Raw genomic sequence first — 24,601 nt, 5'->3', positions numbered from 1 at the left:
AAACTGGTGCTTCATCACAAGTTTATGGGTGAAAAGAATCAAATTTATTTCCTTCCTTCCTTCCTTCTTTCCTTCCTTCCTCCCTCCCTCCCTCCTTCTCTGTCTCTCCTTCCTTCCTTCCTTCCTTGCTTCTTTCCTCCCTTTCTCCCTCCCTCCCTTCCTTCCTTCCTTCCTTCTTTCTTTCTTTTGAGAGTCTTACTCTGTTGCCCAAGCTGGAGTGCAGTGGTGCTATCGCAGCTCACTATGGTCTTGAATTTCTGTGTTCAAGTGATCCTCCCACGTAGCTGGGACTACAGGTGTGCACTACGACGCCCAGCTAATTTTTTAATCTTTACTAGAGATGGGGTCTCACTATGTTGCCCAGGCTGGTCTTGAACTCCTAGGCTCAAGCAATCCTCTCAGCTAGGCCTCCCAAAGTGCTGGGATTACAGGTGTGAGCCACTACACCCAGCCTAATTTTTTGGAAAACTATACCCAAGCCACTAGTTTTTCAAGGTTAGTTATTACCTTCAAATGACGCTTAACTGACATTTCTGACCATCTAAATGAACTTAATTGAAAAAAAAAAAAATCAAGGGCTATATGAATTGACTCTCCAAAAACTTAACTACTCATAGCATACTGGTTGACTGAAAGCCTTACTGATAACAGTTGAACACGTATTTTGTATATGTATTACATACCATATTATTACAATTAAGTAAGCTGGAGAAAAAAAAACGTTATGAAGAAAATCATAAGGAAGAAGAAATTAATGAATTTACTATTTATTAAGTGGAAGTGGATCACCATAAAGGTCTTCATCCTTATCATCTTCCCATTGAGTAGATGGAGGGTTGGTCCTGCTGTCTCAGTAATGGCAGAGCCAGAAGTACATTCACATATACGTGGACCTATGCAGTTCAGCCCTGTGTTGTTCAAGGGTCAGCTGTACAGTCAAGGTTATCCTTCTCTAAAATACATGGAGATGACATTTTATCAAGGCTTTTCTCATCTGTTCAATTCTCACCTTCTCAGCATGAAAACAGAATTCCCAACAGGTGGTCCTCATGACTCCTCAAACAGAGGCTCCCCCAAGCAATCATTATTCAAATATTTTCATTTTAAGTAGGTTGAACATTACCCTTGTCACCCAGGTGAATTTAATCTCATTATTAGGTAACTATGTATTTCATATGTTCATAGTCTATCTTGAGCTTTAAAAGAGATTTATTGCATATTATTCACAGCTATGAAGGTTCATAATTTTGGGGCCACTTCTACAGCCATTTCATAAAATTTATTTGTGAAATATAGAAAAAAACATGCAATAATCAAATCCAGTTATTTTTCTTTTACATTTATTTAAAATGATTAAAAATGGTTTATGACAGTTTTAGAAAATGGAATGGATTAAAGGCTAAAAATGTTTAGATTCCATTTAAGTAGGTGTGTGTGTGTGTGTGTGTGTGTATGTAACTAAAAACACAGAGGCTTTTTCACAAGAATTTAATTAAGCTCATGCTGAAACTCTTATAGAGAAAACAGTAAATGAGCATCAGACATCACCACTCCTGAAAAAAACCTTCTACAAGAATTGAAAAGTGTTGCAGGACCTAATACTGAAATAGGAAATATGGACTATTTTCAAATTGCACAAATGATGCATGAATCCACATTTGAGACCCACAACTCCGAGATACCTAATGTGAATGATTAAAGATATTTTACAAACCGGGGAGCTCTTTCAAGTGCTTTCCACTTTCAACCTTCTCTCTTTGAAGACCCCAATTCATAATGGTGAGCATGAAACATGCATACTGGGAATTTTTATGGGCCCCATATATACATTCCAGACTGCACATGAATGTCTTGATCTTTGGTTCTGATATTTATGGCAAAGTCTAAATGTTATATGAACATTAACTTTAGTTTACTCAAATTATACCAATATGCCCAAACCATCCTTTTTTCTCTCCCCACAAGTATTTCTAAAAGAGAAGCAAAAAGCTAGTATACTTCTTGGATGCCTAAGGATTTAAGATTTCCTACTCTGATGAATAGAAAAAGTATAAACCAAGGAATCCAACGTCGTTGCCTTAGGAACTAGTACTTACAGAGTATCAAAGACTAAAAATACTACAAAAAGGCTCAACGCCTGATAATCACTATTTCTGTCTCCTATGCGCCAAAACATATCACAACCATATGATTTCCTAGGAAAAAGTATCCCAAGATTTCCCCCAGATGGTTTTAACATCAGTCGTTTTGCACTTAACATTTCAAAATGCAGCCTTATTTTCTTCAGGTAATAATAATTTTATGTACAGATATATCAAAGCTGAAAGGATGATCAAACCCTGCTTGTGGGTGTCAGAAATAATGCATCCCCACTTCATTCACAATAATGAATGCTCAATGATTTTTTATATCACTGAAGATTTTAGCACAGGTCCAGCATCTTTGGAACCTCAACAACATTCTTCATCTCCCAGAAGCTGATAACATCCCCTCCCCACCAAGATACTCTACCTCCCTACTGCTCACTGCTTTGTGCCATCAACATGGTTAAGCATGTGTGTGTTATTGCACCATGAGGTAGCTGAAGATCTCACAACAGAGAGCCACAGTCTCTTCGTGTAAATGAATAGCCAAACCAACATTGCAAGCAATCCTTTTTTAGAATGCAGGGTCTAGCTGCCTAACTTATCTTTATAACCACATCACATCCAATGAGTTGGGAATGCTTAGTGAGGCAGCTCATGTACTTTACACAGAAGAAAACACACTTAGGTCATCAAATTGTGTCAAGAATAAAAGGAAATTTCCACAACAGTGATAAACAGGGTTCTTGTTTTAGTTGTTTTTCTCAAAGTAATCAGGGGATCTTAACATCTTCAGACATTTTCTGGTTCTGAAAGGAAGATTGGAAACAAATGTCATTGTGGGGGCAAAAGGAAAGTCTATTAAACAAAGAAAAAGAAAACCAAGATCCAATTCTATGCTGTTACAAGAGACTCCTGCTCTAGATTTAGCAGAAGGAAGATTAGAACAGAAAAAAATGAAGCAGAAATGAAGTTGCACATCTTAAATATATGCAATGTTTGTCTATCATACTTTAATAAAGCTAGAAGAATGAAAAATCTATTTTAAAAAAAAGAAAACCAAGATCCGACTATGTGCTGTCTACATGACACTTGCTTTACATTCAGCAGAAGGAAATAGATTAGAACAAATAAATGATGCAGAAATGAAGTTGTACATCTTAAATATATACAATGTTTATTTGTCAACTATACCTCAATAAAGCAGGAAAAATTAAAAATAGAAAATATTTAAAAACTGCTAAAATCATATCCGGAAACAAATATTAGTTTTCAAAACATTGTTTTTTACATTTTGCCATTTGTTAAGGATTTTGATGATCTTAAATGAATTGAGTAACTTTCTTTTTGGTTAAAACTAATATTTGTAGGAACTTCTTTTTTAGAATATGGCCTTTGGTCTTTATAACTTCTGAAGTGATGTTGTCATTTGCTCCACTTTATAAAATAAAAGCAAAGTATGATTCTTAAAAGTCCACATCAAGTGACAGACATCTGCTTCTATCTATGTAGCTCTGTTACTACAACTCTTTCTCTACAAAGTGTGCAAGCTTCAGTGTATGGCCTCAGCATGTACACAGTTCCACAGGTTGTGCACTGCACCACATCACCATGGATATGGTTAGTATACCATGCACATCATCCTTTAGGAGAGAGAGAAAATTAATGACCTACCTAAGGAGAGGTGGACAGCTGGGTACCATTAGCAGCAGCCTGGAACCTTAGAGTCAAGTTCGCAGAGCTCTGAGCCCCATTTGATACCAAACCCATACATATTTGCTGTCATACACATATTTCCTAGATAGTATAAAGGCTTTACAGCCAGCGAGGTGATATAGGCCCAGGATCCATATAAATGTCACTGCTCACCTTGAAGAGATCTCCCTAACATCAGCTCACTCTGTCTACATCCTCCTTTCTGATCTCAGGAACTTTAAGGGAGGGGAAGATAAACTTGGTGCTTGGGAATATTTGGTGAGGGTATCATTGAAGTACAATGGAGAAGGTAGACAAAATACTTACCAGGCAGCCAAAAGGCATGAAAGAACTTCAAGACATTACACCTCTTTAGCAAAAACGTGCTTCCACCTCAGATAAATGGGGCAGGCATCATCCACGTTTTTAAAACTACACCTATTTCAGAAACTCAGCTGGCCCCCATTCCAGTGATTTTCCTTTTAAAATATTGCACTAAAATATATTTGTCTTGATTATTGAGTTTGTGGGGGACCCCTGTCCCCCGCCCTTACATTTTGTGCTTATGGAGACGGGTGCCTCTCTCTGCTCACTCAGTTTCAGCCCTTGGTTAACAAAGGCTTACAAATCACTGCCACAAAGGCTACTGAAATTAACACGTGGTGTTTGTTAATGATGGCTGCCATGTTGGGTGAAAGAGTGTTGTCACTGAACCCAAGAATCTGCTCTCAGGTTGCCAGGAAAAGAAGTCAGTTTTTCAGAAACTCAGTTTCCTCCTAAAATTTCAGGACGGGGCGTAATGTAGACAGAGGCTCACCCCAAACGGAGGTTCATTAGCTAATGGTTGATACTGCCCATTCACCAGCAGAGGGAGCGCATAGGAAGGTTTTAGGATTTTTGAGGCCAAATGCAAATCCTAAAGCAAACACCGTAGGAATGGGCATCCCTTTCTGGTTTCCTTCAGGGACACAAAGAAGGTATGAGTTAGAGGGCCCTGGGCAAACTCCAGACAGATTCTGACGTGGGTGGCCTGAGGTTTAAACCAAACCTCCAGAGACCCCCAGTTAAAGATCTGAGTCACTCTTTTGGCTATAAAACAATCCCTGACTGTTGTTTCAGAGATTTCTTTAGGGCATCCTCTGCAATCAAATCCCAAGTGATTCTTCAAACCCAGGAGTGTGGAGCCGGCATTGAACCAGGAAGCCATAGCAGATCTTTCTTGTCCCCTATGGTCTGAGCACACCTTCGGAATTCCATAGAGAGGCTTATAATTTAGTGTTTCGGTAGTTTTCTCTGCGGGTGGGGTTCCGTGCAAAACATTCACATTCAACCCAGATATTTTTCCTGACTCACCTGTGACGAAAATTTCACTGAATACAAAACAGAACAGAACTATATTTGGCTAGTTAAATCAACCGTCATGCTTATAGTCTTGCAATGTAGGTTGGTAATTTTTGTTTGTTTGTTTCTTTTTCCTTCCTTTTATCTCCTCCTCTTTTACATTAGACAGATAATGTGCCAGCGTCATTGTAACAAGGTTTAGAGGAAAGTACAGCTCACACCTGACCATGAAAACCCAATCGTTGGCCAGGCACGGTGGCTCACGCCTGTAATCCCAGAACTTTGGGAGGCCAAAGTGGGCAGATCACTTGAGGTCAGGAGTTCAAGAGCAGCCTGGCCAACATGGTGAAACCCCATCTCTACTAAAAACCCCATCTCTACCAGCCAGGTGTGGTAGTGCACGCCTGTAGTCCCAGCTCTTCGGGAGGCTGAGGCAAGAGAATCTCTTGAACCTGGGAGGCAGAGGTTGCAGTGAGCCGAGATCGTGCCACTGCACTCCAGCCTCGGCAACACAGTGTAACTCTGTCTCAAAAAAAAAAATAAATAAATTTTTAAAAATCACATTATTAGGCAAGTTATGTATATTGAACTTAACCAGAAATAACCTTGCTAGTGACAGACATCTGAAAGTAATCTTTTTTTTTTAAATCAGGCTTAGTAACAAGCAAAACAATGTTTAGAGCCAAACTTACCATGGGTCCTGAAACAATTTCTCCTGTTGTTTAGTTTGAAATAACTGGCTGCTGCTCCCAGCAGTGTCACCACCACCACGGATACGATGGGAGACACGATTTTTGCTACCATATTGCCTGCAGGAGTGGAGAAAAAGCAAGCTCATCTGAGAAAAAAACATGGCTGCAGGAAAACTGCTTAAATATTAGGTTACTCCAAAAGTTATTGCGGTTTTTCCCATTGAAAGTAATGACAAAAACTGCAATAACTTTTGCATCTATCTAGTAACTTCTCCATCACATCCCTTCCCACCCTTGTATTCGTAGAAAAAAAAGAGAAACTTAATTAAAAAAAGAAAAAAGAAAAAAAAACCTTAGGAAGTAATTCTGCTTTCACAAAGAGCCAAGCTTGTCAACCACATTTTACCACTGAAGACATCCAAGGCCAGGATTTGCACAGACGAGGCACTTGGCATTTTTGTTTGTTGAAGTCAATTCATGTATGCCTTTTAATTAATTTTATTTATTTATTTATTTATTTATTTATTATTTTTTGAGACAGAATCTTGCTCTGTCACCCAGTCTGGAATACAGTGGCATGATCTCGGCTCACTGCAACCTCCTTCTCCCGGGTTCAAGCGATTCTCCTGCCTCAGCCTCCCAAATAGCTGGGACTACAGGTGTATGCCATCATGCCCAGGTAATTTTTGTATTTTTAGTAGAGACAGGGTTTCACCATGTTGGCCAGGCTGGTCTCAAACTCCTGACCTCAGGTGATCCACTTGCCTCGGCCTCCCAAAGTGTTGGGATTACAGAGGCAAGCCACCGCGCCTGGCCTGATTTATTTTTTTAGAGATGGGGTCTCATTATGCCGCCTAAGCTGGTCCTGAACTCCTGGGCTCAAGTGATCCTCCTGCCTCAGCCTCCTGAGTAGTTGGGATGACAGGCACATGTCAAACTATTTTGTGCCTTTTTAGATGTAGAATGCTCACTCATGCAAAAATATTGTTCAACTAAAAACTGCCAGATAGGCTTGCTTTCAAAGGCATGCTGGAACTCTAGAGCCAAGCACACACTAGACGCAAGCATCTTCAATGCCTCGATGGCAAATTACTCCAGAGCTTCGGTACTCCTGCACAAAGAACAACAAGAAGGAGCTTGATATGGCAAAAATCAACACTTCCAAGGGGAAAAAAGGATGAAATCACCATTTCCATTTGAAATAGCCACCCTTTCCATGCATGCCTTTCTTCAGACTGGGTTGAAGACCTGGGCCAATACATGGCATAGGTGAGGGACACAAGGCTGCTCCACGAATGAGGCTGCCATGCTGGGGGGAAGAGTGTTGTCACTGAACGCAAGAACCTGCTCTACGGCTGATGCTGCTGCCCGCTGCACCCTGCCTCCTGGGAGAGACAGCCCTCTATTCTTCCCCTCCCTACATGCACACACTCCACAGTATGATTTCACAGTGTTCCCCATCCAGAGGTGGAGCTGCATCTTCATTCTGAGAATCCAGGCTTTAGCCAACAGAATGCCACACAAGTGAAGGCGTGGTGGCTCTAAGCCCAGGCACGCTTCTCTTCATGCTGTTGGTACCCTGCCTGGTCTGTGGTATGTGATGAAGCCTGGCCTGGCTTCCCGGAGGGATGTGAGAGCCCACATGAAGCTGAGATGAGCCATTCCACCTAAAGTCCCAGATACATAAGAAGACCCAGGAAACATGGTCAAAGCGCTGGCCACACCTACAGTTGACTGCACACAAGAGAGGGAGTTCAGAAGATACCAGGAGGACCACAAGAATGGTTTCAGCCCAAATTGCTGACTCACATAATCACGAACATAATAAATGGTTGCTATTTCCAGCCACTAAGTTTTGGGGTCTTTTGTGACACAGCATAGCTGACTGATACATACCTTTTCCTCTCTCCCATCTCTTACAAATCAATCAAGTACAATCAATTGTCATTACCAAGTGGTCATCCAAGCTGACTGCTTCTCTTTGCCTCCCATGCCCAGGCTTTAATTCAGCCTGTCATCATTTCCAGGGGGTACTGAACTGGCCTGAAAGGGGGTCTCCCTGGGTCTTAGTGAGCCCCCTCAGGTCCATTCTTCACCTACATATCAACAGGGGCAGGCTCTTTCCCATGAAGGTTCTATGAAGTGCAGACTCCACCTCTGCTAACCTGACAGTCTTTCCTGGTCACCATTGCATCCTTCCCTGGTTCCCGTTGCATTCCACACCCTGGCTACACAATCTCTGGTGTCCCCACGTGTGTATCCAGCTCTACCTAGCGCACCATCTTCCCTGACACCTCACTCTTCTCCTGGGCACCTCCCACCCATATTTTGGGGGATTGGCTTGGATATTTTGTTCTCTCCAGGAAACCCTACCTCCCTCACCTAACCCAGTCTAGGAGTATCCCTTCTGCCTTGCTACAGGATCCCATATGTTCCAGGAAATTATTCATCAGATTTGACTGCAATTACTTGTTTATTTGCCTTGCCCTTTCCATCTCTGGACCTCACCTTACACCACAGAGGAAAAAAGGTGAATCCATAAATTTTTCTAAGGATGCCAACATACCCCAAAAATATTGATACTAGTACTCTGCATGTTCATTGAAAGGTAGAGGTCACCTTCAATCACTTTCCCCTCCCCCATAATTGAAAACTCACAAGAGCCTTGGGGTTGAGTGCGTTTACTCTCAACTTAAACTCAAGCAGGTGTCAACCCAAATCTCTAAGAATATGACTCTTAGGGAATGGGGAACCTGTTCTCCCAGCAATACAGGACACAAAGTCAGCCTTCTGGGCTTCAAGTTCTCCCTCCTTTGACCTGAGAGGGGATTGACAGTGCACTCTGACGGCTTCTTTGGGCAGAGTGTTCATAACTTCCTTTCTCCTGTCCTTCTTGGGTTTCAAGTTAGTGCTGGTAAAAGAAAGGGGAGTAATGGTGGTACTGGGAGAAATGTAATAGTCTCAGCACTCATTCACAGCCTTGCTTTCAGAGCTAAGGGGCATCTTCTGCAGTGAAAACCAATGCTTGCTTCTCCTTTCTCTGAACTCTGATTGGTCCTGTGCTGAAGGTCAGATATTTTTATTCAGAAGCTACTTTATATACAGACAAAGTATGAGTGCTCCATGAAAGTCATGAGGTTGGGAAACAGAAGCCCACAAAGCTCCTCCCAGCACTGATTTAGGAGAGTGTGCTCTTATTAAAGGTTGGGACCAGGTGAGTCAATCAGTTACCTTCTGGATTGCCATACGTTGAATGGTGATCTCCACCTGTAAACGGAAAAGGACGCTCGTGTTTATTCAGCAGAGCTTATGGAGTGCCTTCTATTGCCGGGCACTGTTGAGGATGTGACTATGAACACAGCACACAGATCCCTGTTTTCAAGGAATTTACATTCTTGTGGGGGGAGGGGGACAGCCAAGCAGCATAAGGAGGAGGAATGTGAGTGTGTATGCCATGTCTAATGGTCATTAGCGGAATGAGGATAATACCAGGGAGAGGGAGATGCAGCTTTAATTTCAGGATTGGAGAGTCTACATATATGCGCATGCAAAACACACACAGGCTGACAACCCCATGGACACACATGCACACACACACACGCCATTCATACGCACGCACATGCAACACACACTGACAGGCACAAATGTGTGTGCACATGCATACACACATGCAGCATGCAACAAATGTGCAACACACAGGCACACAAGCACACATACACATGTGCACACACACATGCATTTACACACATGTGCAACATGTAAATACAAATGCAACACAGAAGCACACATGCACTCAATGTGCACATCCCCACACATGCACATCCCACACATCCCCACATACACACACATGCACATACCACACACAGGCAACAAAAGCACATATAAAGCACAATTCGCCTAAACATACACATGTACACATGTGTGCATATGCACACACCAATGTGTGCATATGCACACACCAATGTGTGCATATGCACACACCAATGTGTGCATATGTTAACACCTGTATGCATAAACACATGCATGTACACACAAATATGCACACACACATAAACACATTCATGTGTGTATGTGCACGCCTGTACACACGCATGTATACACACAATCCACATGATATCTGTGTGAACACAGATGCACGTGATATATTTGTGCAGTATGCACATGTACCACACGAGCACACCCAGCTGCACAGTCCTGCATCTATCCACATGCACACGTGTGCTTGCACACCCCTAAATGTATGCATGTGAATGGACACACATGGGAAACATGCAATGCATATGCAACCCAAGCACAAACACGCACACATGCAAAATCCACAAGCACATGCCAACACATCTGTGCACATAAACATGCATGCGCTCAATCCACATGTGTGCACACAGACACTTGCACACGTGCACATGAAATCCACATGCACTTATGCACATGATTACAAAATCCACATGCACATGTGCACAAGCATGTGCACAAAATACACACAAGCATACCTGTGTGTGAACACATATGCATACATACACACGTGCACACACATGCACCCAGTAACACCTGTAAGTGGGCCATAGTTCATTTCAAGAAATTAAGTCCTCAGGGCATGCACAACATCTCCCCTCAGCATGGATGACCAAGGAAAATGCAAATTAGAGACCCGAATGGCTAGTTAGTTGTTGTGCATTGGATAAAAGCATCAGCTTCCCATCAGTGCAGACAGTGTGTTAGTTATTTGCAAATGGACAGTTTTGCCTCACATATTCTGTAAGACATAATTCCTTTACCATAAGTATTTCCATAACGAGAGTTGGGTCTATAGCCCCCTCTTCCTGCAGGATGGAAAAGAGACCATGAAATGCTAGATATTGTTGGGAAGTCTACGTGATCTCACAGAAGCAAGCAGGTCAGCAAACCTGAAGCAAGATGCTCTTAAAGGCTGCAGAGATTCCAATGGCTCTCCCAAGGCCAGAGAAGATGCACAGATAGCGTCTGACCACTGTTTACTGTTTACACTGGTAGCTGAAGGTGCATTAGATGTACATCCCTGAGGGTCTGGAGGCCTGACATAGATGGGCAAATGTGTTTTCTTGGGCATAAAAAAAATGCCAGCAAATGTTGGTTAAAAAAAAGAGAATAGGATGAAAACGCAGGCCATAAATAGTAACCATAACCCATTAAAAAAAAAAAAAGAGTTCCTCCAGGTTGGGTGTGGTGGCTCACACCTGTAATCCAACCACTTTGGGAGGACAAGGCGGTAAGACCACTTGAGCTCAGTTGGAGCCCAGCCTGAGAAACATAGTGAGACCCTGTTTCTACTTAAAAAAAAAAAAAAATAGCTGGGTGTGGTGATGTGCACCTGTAGTCTCAGCTACTACTTGGGAGACTGAGGCAAAAGATTGCTTGAGCCCAGGAGGTGGAGGCTGCAATGATCTATGATCACATCCCTGCACTCCAGGATGGGCTACAGAGTGAGATTTTGTCTCAGAAAAACAACAAAAAAAGTTTTTCTATATTTTTCTAATGTGTTAAGAGCAATTTTTAAAAATACAGAGTTGAGATTTTTAAAACGAATGCTTTGTGCTGATTTTGAAGTGGAATGACTTATATGGATAGTGGGTTCTATGGGCTGAACTATATCCCCCTCCAAATTCACAGGTCGCAGTCCTAACCCCCCAGGGCATCAGACTGTGACTGTATTTGAACACAACGTCTTTAGAGAGGTGATTAAAATAAAACGAGATCACTAGGGTGGGCCCTAATCCAACAGGACTACAGACCTTATAAGAAGAGGAGATGAGGACATAGACACACACAGAGGGATGACCCTGTGAGGACACAGGGAGAAGATGGTGTCTACAAGCCAAAGAGGGAGGCCTCAGGAGGAACCAGCCCTGCTCACACCTTGATCTTGGACCTCCAGCCTCTAGGCCAGTGGGAGAATCAATGTCTGTTGTTTCTAAGCCACCCAGTCTATAGTATTCTGTGATAGCAGCCTGAAATGGACTAAGACACCTCATAAGAAGAGGAGACTGGAACACAGACACACACAGAGGGACGACCCTGTGAGGACACAGGGAGAAGATGGTGTCTACAAGCCAAAGAGGGAGGCCTCAGGAGGAACCAGCCCTGCTCACACCTTGATCTCAGACTTCCAGCCTCCAGGACGGTGGGAGAAGAAATCCCTTTTGCTTCAGCCCTCCTGACTCTAGTAATTTACAATGGCAGCCTTAGCAGACAAGAGAAACTTGTCCACCAGTATTTAAAAATGACGAGCGCAACATTTTCTCCCCACTCTCCGCAGGGAGGCCAGACTTTGGGCTTCCCTCCGCGGCCAGCCAAGGTCAGCCTTCACCCCTCAGTGCTCTGCATGAAGTCAGAACAAGCCTAACACACTTCGCCTCCTTTGGGGATTCGGGGAGAAGCCGCGTGACTCATCCCCTGGCGGCGGCTTGCATCCCAGCCGGCACCTCTTCGCTAATGCTAATCCGAACGCTGACTCACAGCCTCGCTCTGCTGGGGCCGGAGAGCAGGGGTCCAGGCAGGAAGGGAAGCAGAGGCATCCTCAAAAACAAGCGTCATGCTCCCAAAACTGGGCTGTGCCTCATGCACGCCTGATGTTCTTGGCCCAGCTGCTGCTTCCACTGGGCCCTGGCCCTGCCAAGGACCACAGGGCTATCTGCTATTTTCCGGCAGTTTTGCCCCAGGGATACAGCAGCACCCTGACTAGTAAGCTTTGATCCATTCGGGAGCCAGATAATGGTCCCCCAAAAATGGCACAGCGCAGACCTCCCGAGACTAACTTCACAGGAAAACAGGAAACCATCAGGGCTCTCAGGAGAGCCACTTGCTGAATCATTTCTTTCTAACTGATGAGTACGCCAGAGAACAAAAGAACATGTCCTGAATAGCTCCTCACAGAGAGAATTTTCAGAGAATCGTGCGTGGGGTGAAAAGGCTCATTCGTAGGCTGCAGGGGTGTGGGGACGGCTGGCTTTATATAGCACACTCCAAGGTGGGCCGGATGTGATGGTGCAGGCCTGTAATCCCAGCACTTACACGGAGGCGAAGGTAGGAGGATCGCTTGAGCCCAGTTCAAGACCAGCCTGGGCAACATGGTGAAACCACCTTTGCAAAAATTGTAACTGGGGAAATGATGACAGTGAAAGAGGCCAGACCTAACTGACTCCATCTTGCTTCTAACCCTAAAGCTGTCCTTGTTCATTCCTGGGCATAGGCCAAACTAACTTTGGGAAGGAATTCAGTTCATGGTTTGACTCTGAAACAAAACTGATCATAGCCTTTTCCTGAAAACACCTCCTTCTTGCCTGGGGACCAGTTGGACTTTGTAGGACTAACAAATTAGCTACAAGATTAAAAATTATAGTTTAGGGCTGGGCGCGGTGGCTCACGCCTATAATCCCAGCACTTTGGGAGGCCGATGAGGGTGGATCGCCTGAGGTCAGGAGCTCGAGAGCAGCCTGAACAATATGGTGAAACCCCATCTCTAGTAAAAATACAAAAATTAGCCGGACATGGTGGCATGTGCCTGTAGTCCCAGCTACTGGGGAGGCTGAGGCAGGAGAATTGCTTGAACCAGGGAGGCAGAGGATGCAGTGAGCCAAGATCACGCCACTGCACTCAAGCCTGGGCAACAGAGTGACACTCTGTCTCGAAAAAAAAAAAAAAAGAAAAGAAAAGAAAAGAAAAATTATGGTTTAGGGGTCATGCAGCCTCTGGCTCAAGAGTCTGAACCTCTGCAAATTGCTCCTGGGGGTAACATCACTATTGTAAAACGTAAGCCCAGTGTTTGAGATATTTTGCAGACCCTGAACTGGATGGATCAGCTGACACCACCCAGCCTGGTAATCTGGCTGAACCAGTTCTGCCATCCACCCAGGAACAGAAAACAGCAAGAAAACCTCACTTCAACCCCCTATGGTTCCATCTGCAACCTGACCAATCAGCACTCCCGACTTCCCAAGCCCCTACCTGCCAAATTATCTTTAAAACTCTGGACCCTGAATGCCTGGGGAGACTGATTTGAGTAATAATAAAACTCTGGTCTCTGGCACAGCTGGCTCTGCGTAAATTACTCTTTCTCCATTACAATTCCTCTGTCTTGATAAATCGGCCCTGTCTAGGCAGGGGGCAAGGTAAACCCATTGGGCAGTTACAACAGTGAGACCCTATCTCTACAAAAAATTTCTTAAAAATTTAGCTGGGTATGATGGTGTGTGCTTGTAGCCCCAGCTTCTCGGGAGGCTGAGGTGGGAGGATCGCTTGAGCCCAGGAGTTTGAGGCTGCAGTGAGCTATGACTGCACCACTGCACTCCAGCCTGGGCAACAGAGTGAGACTCTGTCTCTAAATAAATAAATAATAAAATAATAAAAAAACTACTCCCAGTGGCTTTCTGTAAAAATATTAAGTTTGGTCTTTGCCTGACATTTTCAGTTAAATTGAAACCGCCTTTGCAAAAATTATAACAGTGAGAAAATTACGACAGTGAAAGAGATCTGACCTAACCGACTGCATCGTGCCTGTAGCCTTCAAACTGCCCTTGTTCATTCCTGAACACAGACTCAGATAACCATAGGAGGAATTTACAGCTTAACATTCAAACAAAGATAACAGCCCTTTTCTGAAACAAACTCCCTTCTTCCCTGGGGATCAGACTGCCTTTGAAAGACTAACAAATTAGTCACAAGAATAGAAATTATATTAATAGGTTAGGAGCCATGCAGCCGGAGGCCACAAGATTCCAAACCTCTTCAGTTGCTCCTAGGGATGGCATCACTATTGTAAAACCTAAGGTTGAAGTTGAGATATTTTTTAAACCCTGCATTGAGATGCACCAGCCGGCGCCACCCAGACTGGTAATGCGGCTCAGCCAGCTCTGCCGTACACAGGAACAGAAGACAACAAGAAGAACCCATGTCCATCCTCTGTCATTCCGCCTCCAACCAACCACTCAGCACTCCCCATACCCAGGTCTCCTACCAGCCAAATTATACTTTAAAAAGCCCAGTGTCCAAATTTTGGGGGAAGCTGATTTGAGTCATAAAACTCCAGTCTTGGCTAGGTGCAGTGGCTCATGCCCATAATCCCAGCTCTTTGGGAGGCTGAGGTGGGAGAAGCACTTGAGGCCAGAAGTTGAAGACCAGACTGGGCAACATAGTGAGACCCCATCTCTACAAAAAATTTTAAAAAATTAGCCAGGTGTGGTGGCACACACCTGTGGTCCTAGCTACACAGGAGGCTGAGGCAGGAGGATCGCTTGAGTCCAAGAGGTTGAGGCTGTAGTGAGCTATGATTTTACCACTGCAGTCCAGCCTGGGTAACAAAATGAAACCCTGTTTAAAGAAAAAAAAGCAAAAACTCCATGTGATATAGGAGTTAAGAAGGAATCACTTAATAACTTAGGCACATAGCAAGGGTATGGGAGTCCTTGGTAAGGCTTTTCTTTTTAATGAAAAGCAGCCCCAAATCATTTTCTAACAAAGAACAGCCTGTAAAGTTGAGCTGCAGACATAGACAAGCCAACTAGGAACTTGCATGGGTGAATGTTGGCAGGAACTAGGGCCTAGACACGTTCAAGATGGCAGCTTCATCTTCCCTCCTCTTTGTCAGCCCCATGTACAGTAAGAAGCAGACAAGATGGCACTGACCAACTGGAAAGCCCATTTACATAACAAGATTAGGGTGGGGCCACCAGCCTTCCCCACGCACTATGTTGAAGTCATACCTGATCGAACCAATCTGTAAGCCCTATGTAAATCAGACACCGCCTCCTCCAGCCTACCTATAAAAGCTGCTGTGGTCCACAACCTCCCAACTTTTTCAGATGTTTCTCTTTCTCTCTCTCTCTCTCTTTCTCTCTCTCCCTCTCTTTCCCTCTCTCTCTTGCAAGGAGCTGCTCTCCTCTCTCCTTTCTTCTGTCTATTAAACTTTCAACTCCTCAACCTAACCACATGTGTCTGTGTCCTGAATTCTTTCTCAGCGTGCAACAACGAACCCCAGGTACGTACCCCAGACAGCATAGCTGCTTCGCAGGCTCCCGTTCAGTCAGCTCTGTGTGAATTAAACTCTTTCTCTATTGCAATTCCCGTCTTAATAAATCAGGTCTATCTAGGTAGTAGGTAAGGGGAACCCCTTAGGTAGTTACAGAAAGATAGTGGAAGGAACTCATAGTACGTTGAGTTGAAGGTGGTCAATTCTTTTTTAGTGTTTTGTTTTTTTTTTTTTTGAGACAGGGTCTCACACCATGGCCCAGGATGGAAGGTAGTGGTGCTATCATGGTTCACTGCAGCCTCAAACTTCCAGGGTCACTTCAACCTCCCGAGTAGCTGGGACCACAGGTGCACACTTCCATGCCCAGCTAATTTTTGTATTTTTTTGTAGAGACAGGGTTTCACTATTTTGCCCAGGCTGGTCACGAACTCCTGAACTCAAGCGATCCACCCACCTTGGCCTCCTAAAGTGCTGGGATTACAGGCGTGGGCCACCATGCCCGGCCAAAAGTGGACAGTTCTTGACCCCAGGTAATGAGCACCTTGTCATGAGCCTCCTCCCATCCTGAAGCTTGTCTATGTCATAGGGAGTGAGTTCTGAGGATGGGCTACCTATAGGGCCACAGCCATTGCTCCTTTGAAGTGGACAGTTGAGCGTCATGCATTGCTTTCATTTTGCTAAATGGATCTGATGACAACACTCGCTTCTGAGGTAACGAAGATGACGGACATCAAAATATTTTACTCCAAAATATATTGCTTTGCCTTATTTTGAAATTGCCGCTCCAGGGCCAGCAGACTGAGGTGGGGAAATTGGCATCTGTAGAGGATCTTTGTTGTTGCAGCCAGGCCTTCCCTTTCTAAGCTTTTCCTGGATGTAGGAGAGAGAAACTGAGACTCTGACACCTTTACAGGTCTGAAAAGAAACATTTACCATGGTCGTCTCTGAGCGCTGCTACCTGGGAACCTTCATCTGCATAACAAGGACCCCCTTGCTAGGCAGGCCTCTTCCTGTCTCCCTCTCATCACCTGGCTTGCCACCCGTTAAACCTGCTTTACCAACATCACCTATTTTGGGCCATGCTCTGAGCCCACATTCTTCCTGCAAAGAACAGCAAATAGCAAACTCAAATAGCAAAGACATGGAATCAACCTAGGTTCCCATCAATGGTAGACTGGATAAGGAAAATGTGGCCCATATACATTGTGGAATATTACACAGCCATAAAAAAGAACAAGATCATGTCCTTTGCAGCAACACGGATCGAGCTGGTGGCCATTCTCCTAAGCAAACTAATGCAGGAACAGAAAACCAAATACTATGTGTTCTCATTTACAAGTGGGAGCTAAACACGGAGTATGCATTGTGAAAGGAAATTAAATTTTGTGATCCTGAACTCATTTAGTCAAAGGGAAAAGTCAAGCTGGGAACTGGGTCACACAAACCTGCCTCCCCCTTTTGGTTCCTAAATAAAATGGCTACAAGATGAAAAGCTACACGTCTCCCCCATATTTTGCCCACAAGGAAAATCCTAGTGAGCTGTGAAGATTTCACCATGACAATATGCAAATCGATAGCTTTGCAGTCGCCCCCGCCCAGCAGACACAAATCATATGTGATTGCTCCCCTGCCCCATTTTGTCCAGATTATCTTATGCAACATGCAGATTCCCTGCATTTTCCCTCTGCCCCATTTGTCTATGTCATCTTATGTAAAAAAACACAGATTCACTGAGCCAGACAAAAGAATGAATAACTATTTTTCCCCACCTCCCTCTTCTAAGAAAATTATGTACTTCTCAATTTCCCCCACCCTTTCCCCTTTAAATTTGGAGACTTCAAAATCATCTTCGGAGAAGGGCACAGACCTGTCTCCTGGGTGCGCGTCCTTAACCTTAACTTTGGCAAATAAATCTTTTACACTCGCCTCGTCATTTTTCTCGATTGACAACATGGACACAAACAAGGAAATACCAGACACCAGGGCCTACTTGAGGGCAGAGGGTGGGGGGAGAGTGAGGATGGAAAAACTACCTATCAGGTACTATGCTTATTACCTGGGTGATGACATAATGTGTACACCAAATCCCTGTGACAAACAATTTACCTATATAACAACCCTACACAAGGACCCCTGAACCTAACATCAAAGTTAAAAAAGATGGTCTATAAGATTTTGCATCCCATTGGTGGTTGAGTCTTTGTTCTGAAGGTTTGCGTGTATATCCACTCAATAAATTTATACGCTTTTTCTCCCATGTCAGTGATTCAGAGAAAACTTAGGGGGCCAAGAGCCTTGGCTCTCACAAAGCCTAATGAGACCACATCTAAAAAAAAAAAAGAAAAGAAAAGAAAAAGAAAAAAAAGTACTTCCCACATTGCCAGAGCTCTTGGCACATATTAGTTTTAACCAAAAAGATGGTTACTCAAGGCCGGGAGCGGTGGCTCATGTCTGTAATCCCAGCACGATGGGAGGCTGAAGAGGGCGGATCACCTGAGGTCAGGAGTTCAAGACCAGCCTGACCAACATGGTGAAACCCCGTCTGTACTAAAAATACAAAAATTAGCCAGGCGTAGTGGCTCATGCCTGTAATCCCAGCACTTTGGGAGGCTGAGGCAGATGGATCACCTGAGGTCAGGAGTTCGAGACCAATCTGACCAACATGGTGAAACCCTGTGTCTACTAAAAAAACAAAAATGAGCCCGGTGTAGTGGCACATGCCTGTAATCCCAGCTACTTGGGAGGCTGAGGCAAGAGAATCACTTGAACCCGGGAGGCCAAGGTTGCAGTGAGCAGAGATCGCACCACTGCACTCCAGCCTGGGCAACAGGTGAAACTCTGTCTCAAAAAAAAAAAAAGAAAAAGAAAAAAGAAAAGAAAAGATGGTTACTCAATTCATTGAAGGTGTGCAAAACTCTTAACAAAGGGAAAATGTTAAAATGGAGATAATGGTTTAAAATCAACCTACAGAGTGTTTTGTTATTGTTTTCTTTCTCAGTGATGACATTTTGCTTCAGTCCTTTTCCAAACCAGAGAGGATCTGAGGGTTTCAAGGTCCCCTGGTCTCCATGAGAAAAACTCAACCAAGCCAAGAGCCTGTTTATGGCTCCTGTAGAACACTGCTTTCATTCTGGGCATAACCACCAACCAAAAGAGTTTTCTTGCTTTTCTTCTTTTCTTTTCTTTTCTTTTCCTTTGAGACAGGATCTCAGTCTGTCACCCAAGCTGGAGTGCAGTGGCACGATCTTATCTCTCTCTGCTCACTGACGCCTCGACCTCCTGGGCTCAAGTGATCCTCCTACCTCTGCCTCCTGAGTAGCTGGAACTACAGGCACATGACACCACGCCTGGCTAATTTTTGTATATATGTATTTTTTGTAGAGACAGGGTTTTTCCATGTTGTCCAGGCTGGTCTCAAACTCCTGGGCTCAAGCAATCCTCCCACCTCAGCCTCCCAAAGTGCTGGGATTACAGGCATGAGCCACCACGCCCAGCCATTGAAAGTGTTTTCTATTCTGTTTGAAGTAAGCGAGCTGCGCCCCTAAAGAATTTCCAGGTTGTTGGATGCTCTCTCTCTCTAATTTATAGTTCTTTGCTCTGTTTACTTTTACCTAAACAAAGGTGTGTGTGTGTGTATGCGTGTGTGTATGTGTGGCTGCACCCACCCTCCCGGGGAACAGAAGCGGAACAGCCCAGCACAGACAGGTTCTCAGAAAACCAGGCACCAGTACACAGCACCCCACTCACCAAAGACTCCAGGTATAAGGCCCAGGGCAGAGTGCAACTGGGAGCCCTAGAAAGACGACCCCTCCCACCCTCCACCCACCACCGCGTGCCCAGATGTAGGGGTACCGTGCGTGTTGTCGGAGTTGTCATAACTGGAGTAGCCACCGCTGCCACCTCCTGTTAGACAGAGAAGGTAGAGTTGAGGGATGTTCAGGTGTCCGAGCGTGGGGTTTCCTGCAGGTGTTGGTCTGTCCAGCTCATTGGGAATGGCAACAAGTCGTGTGAACGTGTCACTGCCAAGAGAGCTCCAAAGAGTGACCAGCAGGGGAGAGTCAAGGGTGGCCCCACCAAAGCTTTCTCTTCCCCGTGGGAAAACTCATGCCAACATTGAGCTCTAGCTATAAAAAACACTTTGCCGTCACAGGACTAACATTTGCCCTGGGGACTCCAAATTCATGCAGGCGCACCTGCTTCCTGCCAAGAAACTGATATGAGATCAGCCACCCCGACACCGGATTAGGAGGACATTCCAGCAGATGGTCTCAATCGTAAATGTTCTCAGTTTCTCCTTTCAAAAATAACTAGTAATTTTTAGTTTATTCCTGATTGTTATTGCAATAAATTCTAAGATAGCGCTCTTTATTTATTGCAAGTAAACACGGCAGAAAAGATGACGATGCAATCCGGTTGTGCAAAAGATGCAGATCCAGCTTTGCAAAATATCTGGGACAAGTCCTTTATGTCTTCTGAAATAAAATTGCGGAACTAAACAGGCCAGAAACCTCACATGCTTGAAAATAAAGCCTCAAACATCACACTCTTCAGCCCAATGTTGTATGCATCTCTATCTCCTATAGTCTGTACTTGTATTTCTATATGAAAGATTCTTGTAGACATTCACCTCCAATTATAGAGAAAACTTTATATTAGAAGTGTTTATATATGTCTGTGGGTATAAAGATATATGTACATATATAAAGGTGTATATATATATATATATATATATCTCTCTCTCTCTCTACACATGCACACACACATATATACCTAAATGTATATACTTATATACATGAAGGGACCTATATACACATATATAAAACAGTATGCATACATATGTAAAGGTATACACGTATATATAACAGTATAGAAACATATGTAAGCTATATATGCATATATATGGAAAGACATTTACGAATATGTGTTTATACAAATAATGCATATATACATATAAAATATACACTTATATAAGATATTTATACATATGTAAAGGTTATATATAGATATATAAATATATTTATGAAGATATTTATACACATAAATACATATACATATGCATATATAAAAGTGTATATATAAATGTACACATACATATATAAAAGCATATATAGGTATATATGTACATATAAAGATATATAAAAATAAAGGTATACAATTATATATGTATAAATATATATAGTTATATAACATATACATAAAATATAAAAATGTATATAAAATGTATATGTACATAAAGATATATTAAAGATATATATAAAGATACATTAAAAGATATACATATAGACCAGGTGCAGTGGCTCACGCCTGTAATCCCAACACTTTGGGAGGCTGAGGCAGGTGGATCACGAGGTCAGGAGTTCAGGACCAGCCTGGCCAAAATGGTGAAACCCCGGCTCCACTAAAAATACAAAAGTTAGCCAGGCGTGCTGGCAGGCGCCTGTAATCCCAGCTACTCAGGAGGCTAAGGCAGAGCATCACTTGAACCCGGGAGGCAGAGGTTGCAGTGAGCCAAAATCGTGCCACTGCACTCCAGCCTGGGTGACAGAGCGAGACTCCATCTCAAAAAAAAAAAAGATATGTATATACATATATAAAGACATTTATATACCTATATAAAGATATACACACATGTATATATGAAGTTATGTGTACATATATAACACATATAAAAGTATATACACATAAAGGTATATGTGTACATATATAAAGGCATTTATACACACATATAAAGATATACACATACGTATATATAAAAGTGTATATATAAATATGTACATATATAGATAAAAGCACATACACATAAAGGTATATATATACATATATAAAGATGTATATAAATAAAGGCATATATTTAATTATATATGTAAAGATATATATTTATATAACATACACATAAAATATAAAAATGTATATAAAATGTATATATATTTAAAGATATACATGAAGATATATTTTTTAAAAAGATATATTAAAAGATATACATATAAATACATAAATATATATAAAAAGCATATATCTGCATATAAATATAAAGATATACATACACATATAAAACATGTACCTATGTAAAGATATATATAAGGATATATATAAAGTCAGAAATATACATATATAAAAACATAGAAAGCTATCCATGTAGTGTATATATACAAAAGCATGTATATACACACATGAAAAAAACTGTATATCTACATATGTAAATGTATTTATATATATTTAAAAGCATATATACACACAAATATATATAAACATTTATATACACACAAATGAAGATTGATAAGCATGCAGATATATAAAGGTGTGTCTGGACATATACACCCACACTTACACATATACAAGTCTAAACAGAAATGACCGCAAGTGTTTCAGTGGACCCTCCAGTTCTACCTGTTCATTTTGTCTCCATCCAGTCCACCAGCCTGGAGAGGCAGACAGATGCCCAGACCGCAAACCCCACTGATGCGGCCATGGGGCCTTCTCTGTCATCCCCTGCACCAGCTTACCGTCTACTCGTCACCAACTTTGCCCCAACCTCAGCTCTCTCATCCCCAACCTCAGGCCTCTCATCCCACCTTCTCTGCGCAAATTCAATGTGTTGCATCTGGACAGGCTCGGCACCTACCTGCAGGTGGCCGCGGCCTGGGCCTGGGCGGGTAGCGTCCGTCATCACGGTCCACATCATTGAAGTAACCTGTGAGGCAGAGCACACGGCATTGCTAATGCAACCTCTCCAAAGGTCCCCTTCACACCAGGTCTGCACTGGGGGCACTGGGACAGGTTTTGGAGAAGAGCGTTCCGATGCCAACTGGCTCTTTGCAGGACACCCACAGGCACCAGGAATTAAATTACCTTGTGGGCTGGCCGCCTTGCCTGCAAGGAGGCATGTGCAGGGCCCAGAACGTCTGCAGTGTGGCCTCATATTGCTGATGTTTGCTCCTCTTCTACTCAAAGCCCACCCAGGGCCAACCGTGAGCTGCGGTGAAGCTCAGGCTGTGGTGTCTGCCTGCTGCCTGGATCCCTCTCTCAGGGTGCCCCGTCTCCAAATCCCCTGCCCTTCCCTCCTTCCCTGGATGCTCCCCGTTGCTCCTGCCTCTGGACCTTTGCATGCTCCTTTCCCTCTGCTTCCTCCTGGCCATCCTTCCTGGATGAGCCAACATCACCTCTCACCATGTCCTCGTCCAGCTCTCCTTCCGCCCCGCCTCCCACCTAGGCCCATCCCCTGCTCAGAATCCTCCAAAATCATCTCATATCCTGCCCCTCCCTAGTTCTTAAGCAAGCCCGGAAGGAGACTCCGGGCTTTTCCTTCTCTCCCAATGGCTCCTCTTGCCCCATCAACCAGGGACCTCCCCCAGGCTTCTCCATCACCATACGCATGCTCCTAACCCCACCCCTCACGTTGGCAGTGGCTGATTCCCCAGGGAGAATTCCAGCTCCTCAGTCCCCACAATCCACTCTCCTTTTCTCTTTCAAGTTCCTGCTCAACTATCTTGTCTGAAACCAGTACATCCCCCTATCTCTCGGCTCCCCAGAGCACAGCCACTACCCACCCCAATAGATTTGTTTCATCCATTCGTTCCTGCTCCTTACTGCCCTGACACACGAGACCTACCTGCCTCCTCCCAAAAAACAGAGGCACCTGCAAGACAGAGAAGATCCCAGAGCCCTGAGAATCCACCCTGAGAGAGCTTTCTCAATAACCCAAGGCTGCTTTGCAAGTCTCATTTCCTAAGACGTCCTTTGCTGCCCTGACAAAGTTCCGACTGCCGTGTTCACCTGTCCCTCTGCCCTCTGACGGTATCTGTCATAGACTCAGCTACTTCAGGCTCAAATGAGATCCAAGGAGACCTTCCTTCTATGGTTCCTGGACCCCGAATTAAGCCTTGGAGTCTGCCTTTCCTCTCCAAGATTGGTCTATAGATAAGTAATTAGGTCTTTGGTCTTGATCTATAAGAAATCCATGCTAATGTGCACCATTGTCACTCTGGGGGGTAGGAAACATGCTGATTGGGTTTATTAAACATGTGAAATGCAAGCCGGGTGCAACCCACCACTTTGGGAGGTGGAGGCAGGAGGATTGCTTGAGGCCAGGAGTTGGAGACCAGTCTGGGCAACATAGTGAGACCCCCCGTCTCTACAAAAAATACTAAAAATTATCTGGGCTTGGTGGTGTGTGCCTGTAGTCCCAACTGCCAGGAGGATCACTTGAGCCCAGGAACTGGAGGCTGTAGTTAGCTATGATCACACCACTGCATTCCAGCCTGAGTGACACAGAGAGACCCTGTTTCAAAAAAAAAAAAAAAGTATAAAATACAAAAGGCAGAGTAGTTGTTCTGCTTTGCTTTAGCATGGACCATTCCCTCAGCACAGACTCCCCAGAGCTTTGGGACTGCCGGTAAGTGAGTGCCCCTAATCTGATCCCGCAGTTGCATAGATCTGTGAAGCTGAAGTCGAGGTAGCACGCACAGAGGCTCTGGGGAGTTCAAGAGTCATTGCACTTGGCTTAAGAGGCTATTTCCTAGGGCTGGGCTCAGTGGCTCACATCTGTAATCCCAGCACTTTGAGAGGTCAAGGCAGGAGGGTCACTTAAGGCCAGGAGTTTGTGACCAGCCTGGGCAACAGAGGAAAACCCTGTCTCAACACACACACACACATACACACACACACACACACACACACACACACACACACACACACACAAAGAAAAAGAAAAGAAAGAAAAAGAAAAAGAAAAAATTAGCCAGGTGGAGTGCTGTGTGTTCATAGTCCCAGCTATTCAGGAGGCTAAAGTC

General features: G+C 43.8%; 1 protein-coding gene across 10 annotated transcripts in view; it reads right to left on the bottom strand.

Moving 5' to 3' along the window:
• Positions 1 to 751: 751 nt before the first annotated feature.
• XG (Xg glycoprotein (Xg blood group)) overlaps positions 752 to 24,601 on the bottom strand; it is a 65,375-nt gene continuing 41,525 nt past the window's right edge. For 3 of the 10 annotated variants that reach the window (XM_054472834.2, XM_054472835.2, XM_063660737.1), the window contains exons 6-11: positions 22,435 to 22,503; positions 19,665 to 19,715; positions 10,588 to 10,632; positions 9,044 to 9,079; positions 5,813 to 5,929; positions 752 to 952 (exon numbers count right to left, since the gene is read on the bottom strand). In XM_054472834.2, the coding sequence (XP_054328809.1) occupies positions 918 to 952; positions 5,813 to 5,929; positions 9,044 to 9,079; positions 10,588 to 10,632; positions 19,665 to 19,715; positions 22,435 to 22,503 (353 nt within the window). In that variant the 3' untranslated portion in view covers positions 752 to 917. Of the gene's footprint in view, positions 953 to 1,326; positions 2,894 to 5,812; positions 5,930 to 9,043; positions 9,080 to 10,587; positions 10,633 to 19,664; positions 19,716 to 22,434; positions 22,504 to 24,601 lie in introns of those variants that run through there. The other 7 variants (XM_054472836.2, XM_054472837.2, XM_063660738.1 and 4 more) reach the window with 3 other exon arrangements.

This window comes from Pongo pygmaeus, chromosome X, assembly GCF_028885625.2.
Source record: "Pongo pygmaeus isolate AG05252 chromosome X, NHGRI_mPonPyg2-v2.0_pri, whole genome shotgun sequence".
In the NCBI taxonomy this organism is placed as follows: domain Eukaryota; kingdom Metazoa; phylum Chordata; class Mammalia; order Primates; family Hominidae; genus Pongo; species Pongo pygmaeus.
Note: the sequence above shows the minus strand (reverse complement) of the source record. Positions and strands in the feature narration are given on the sequence as shown.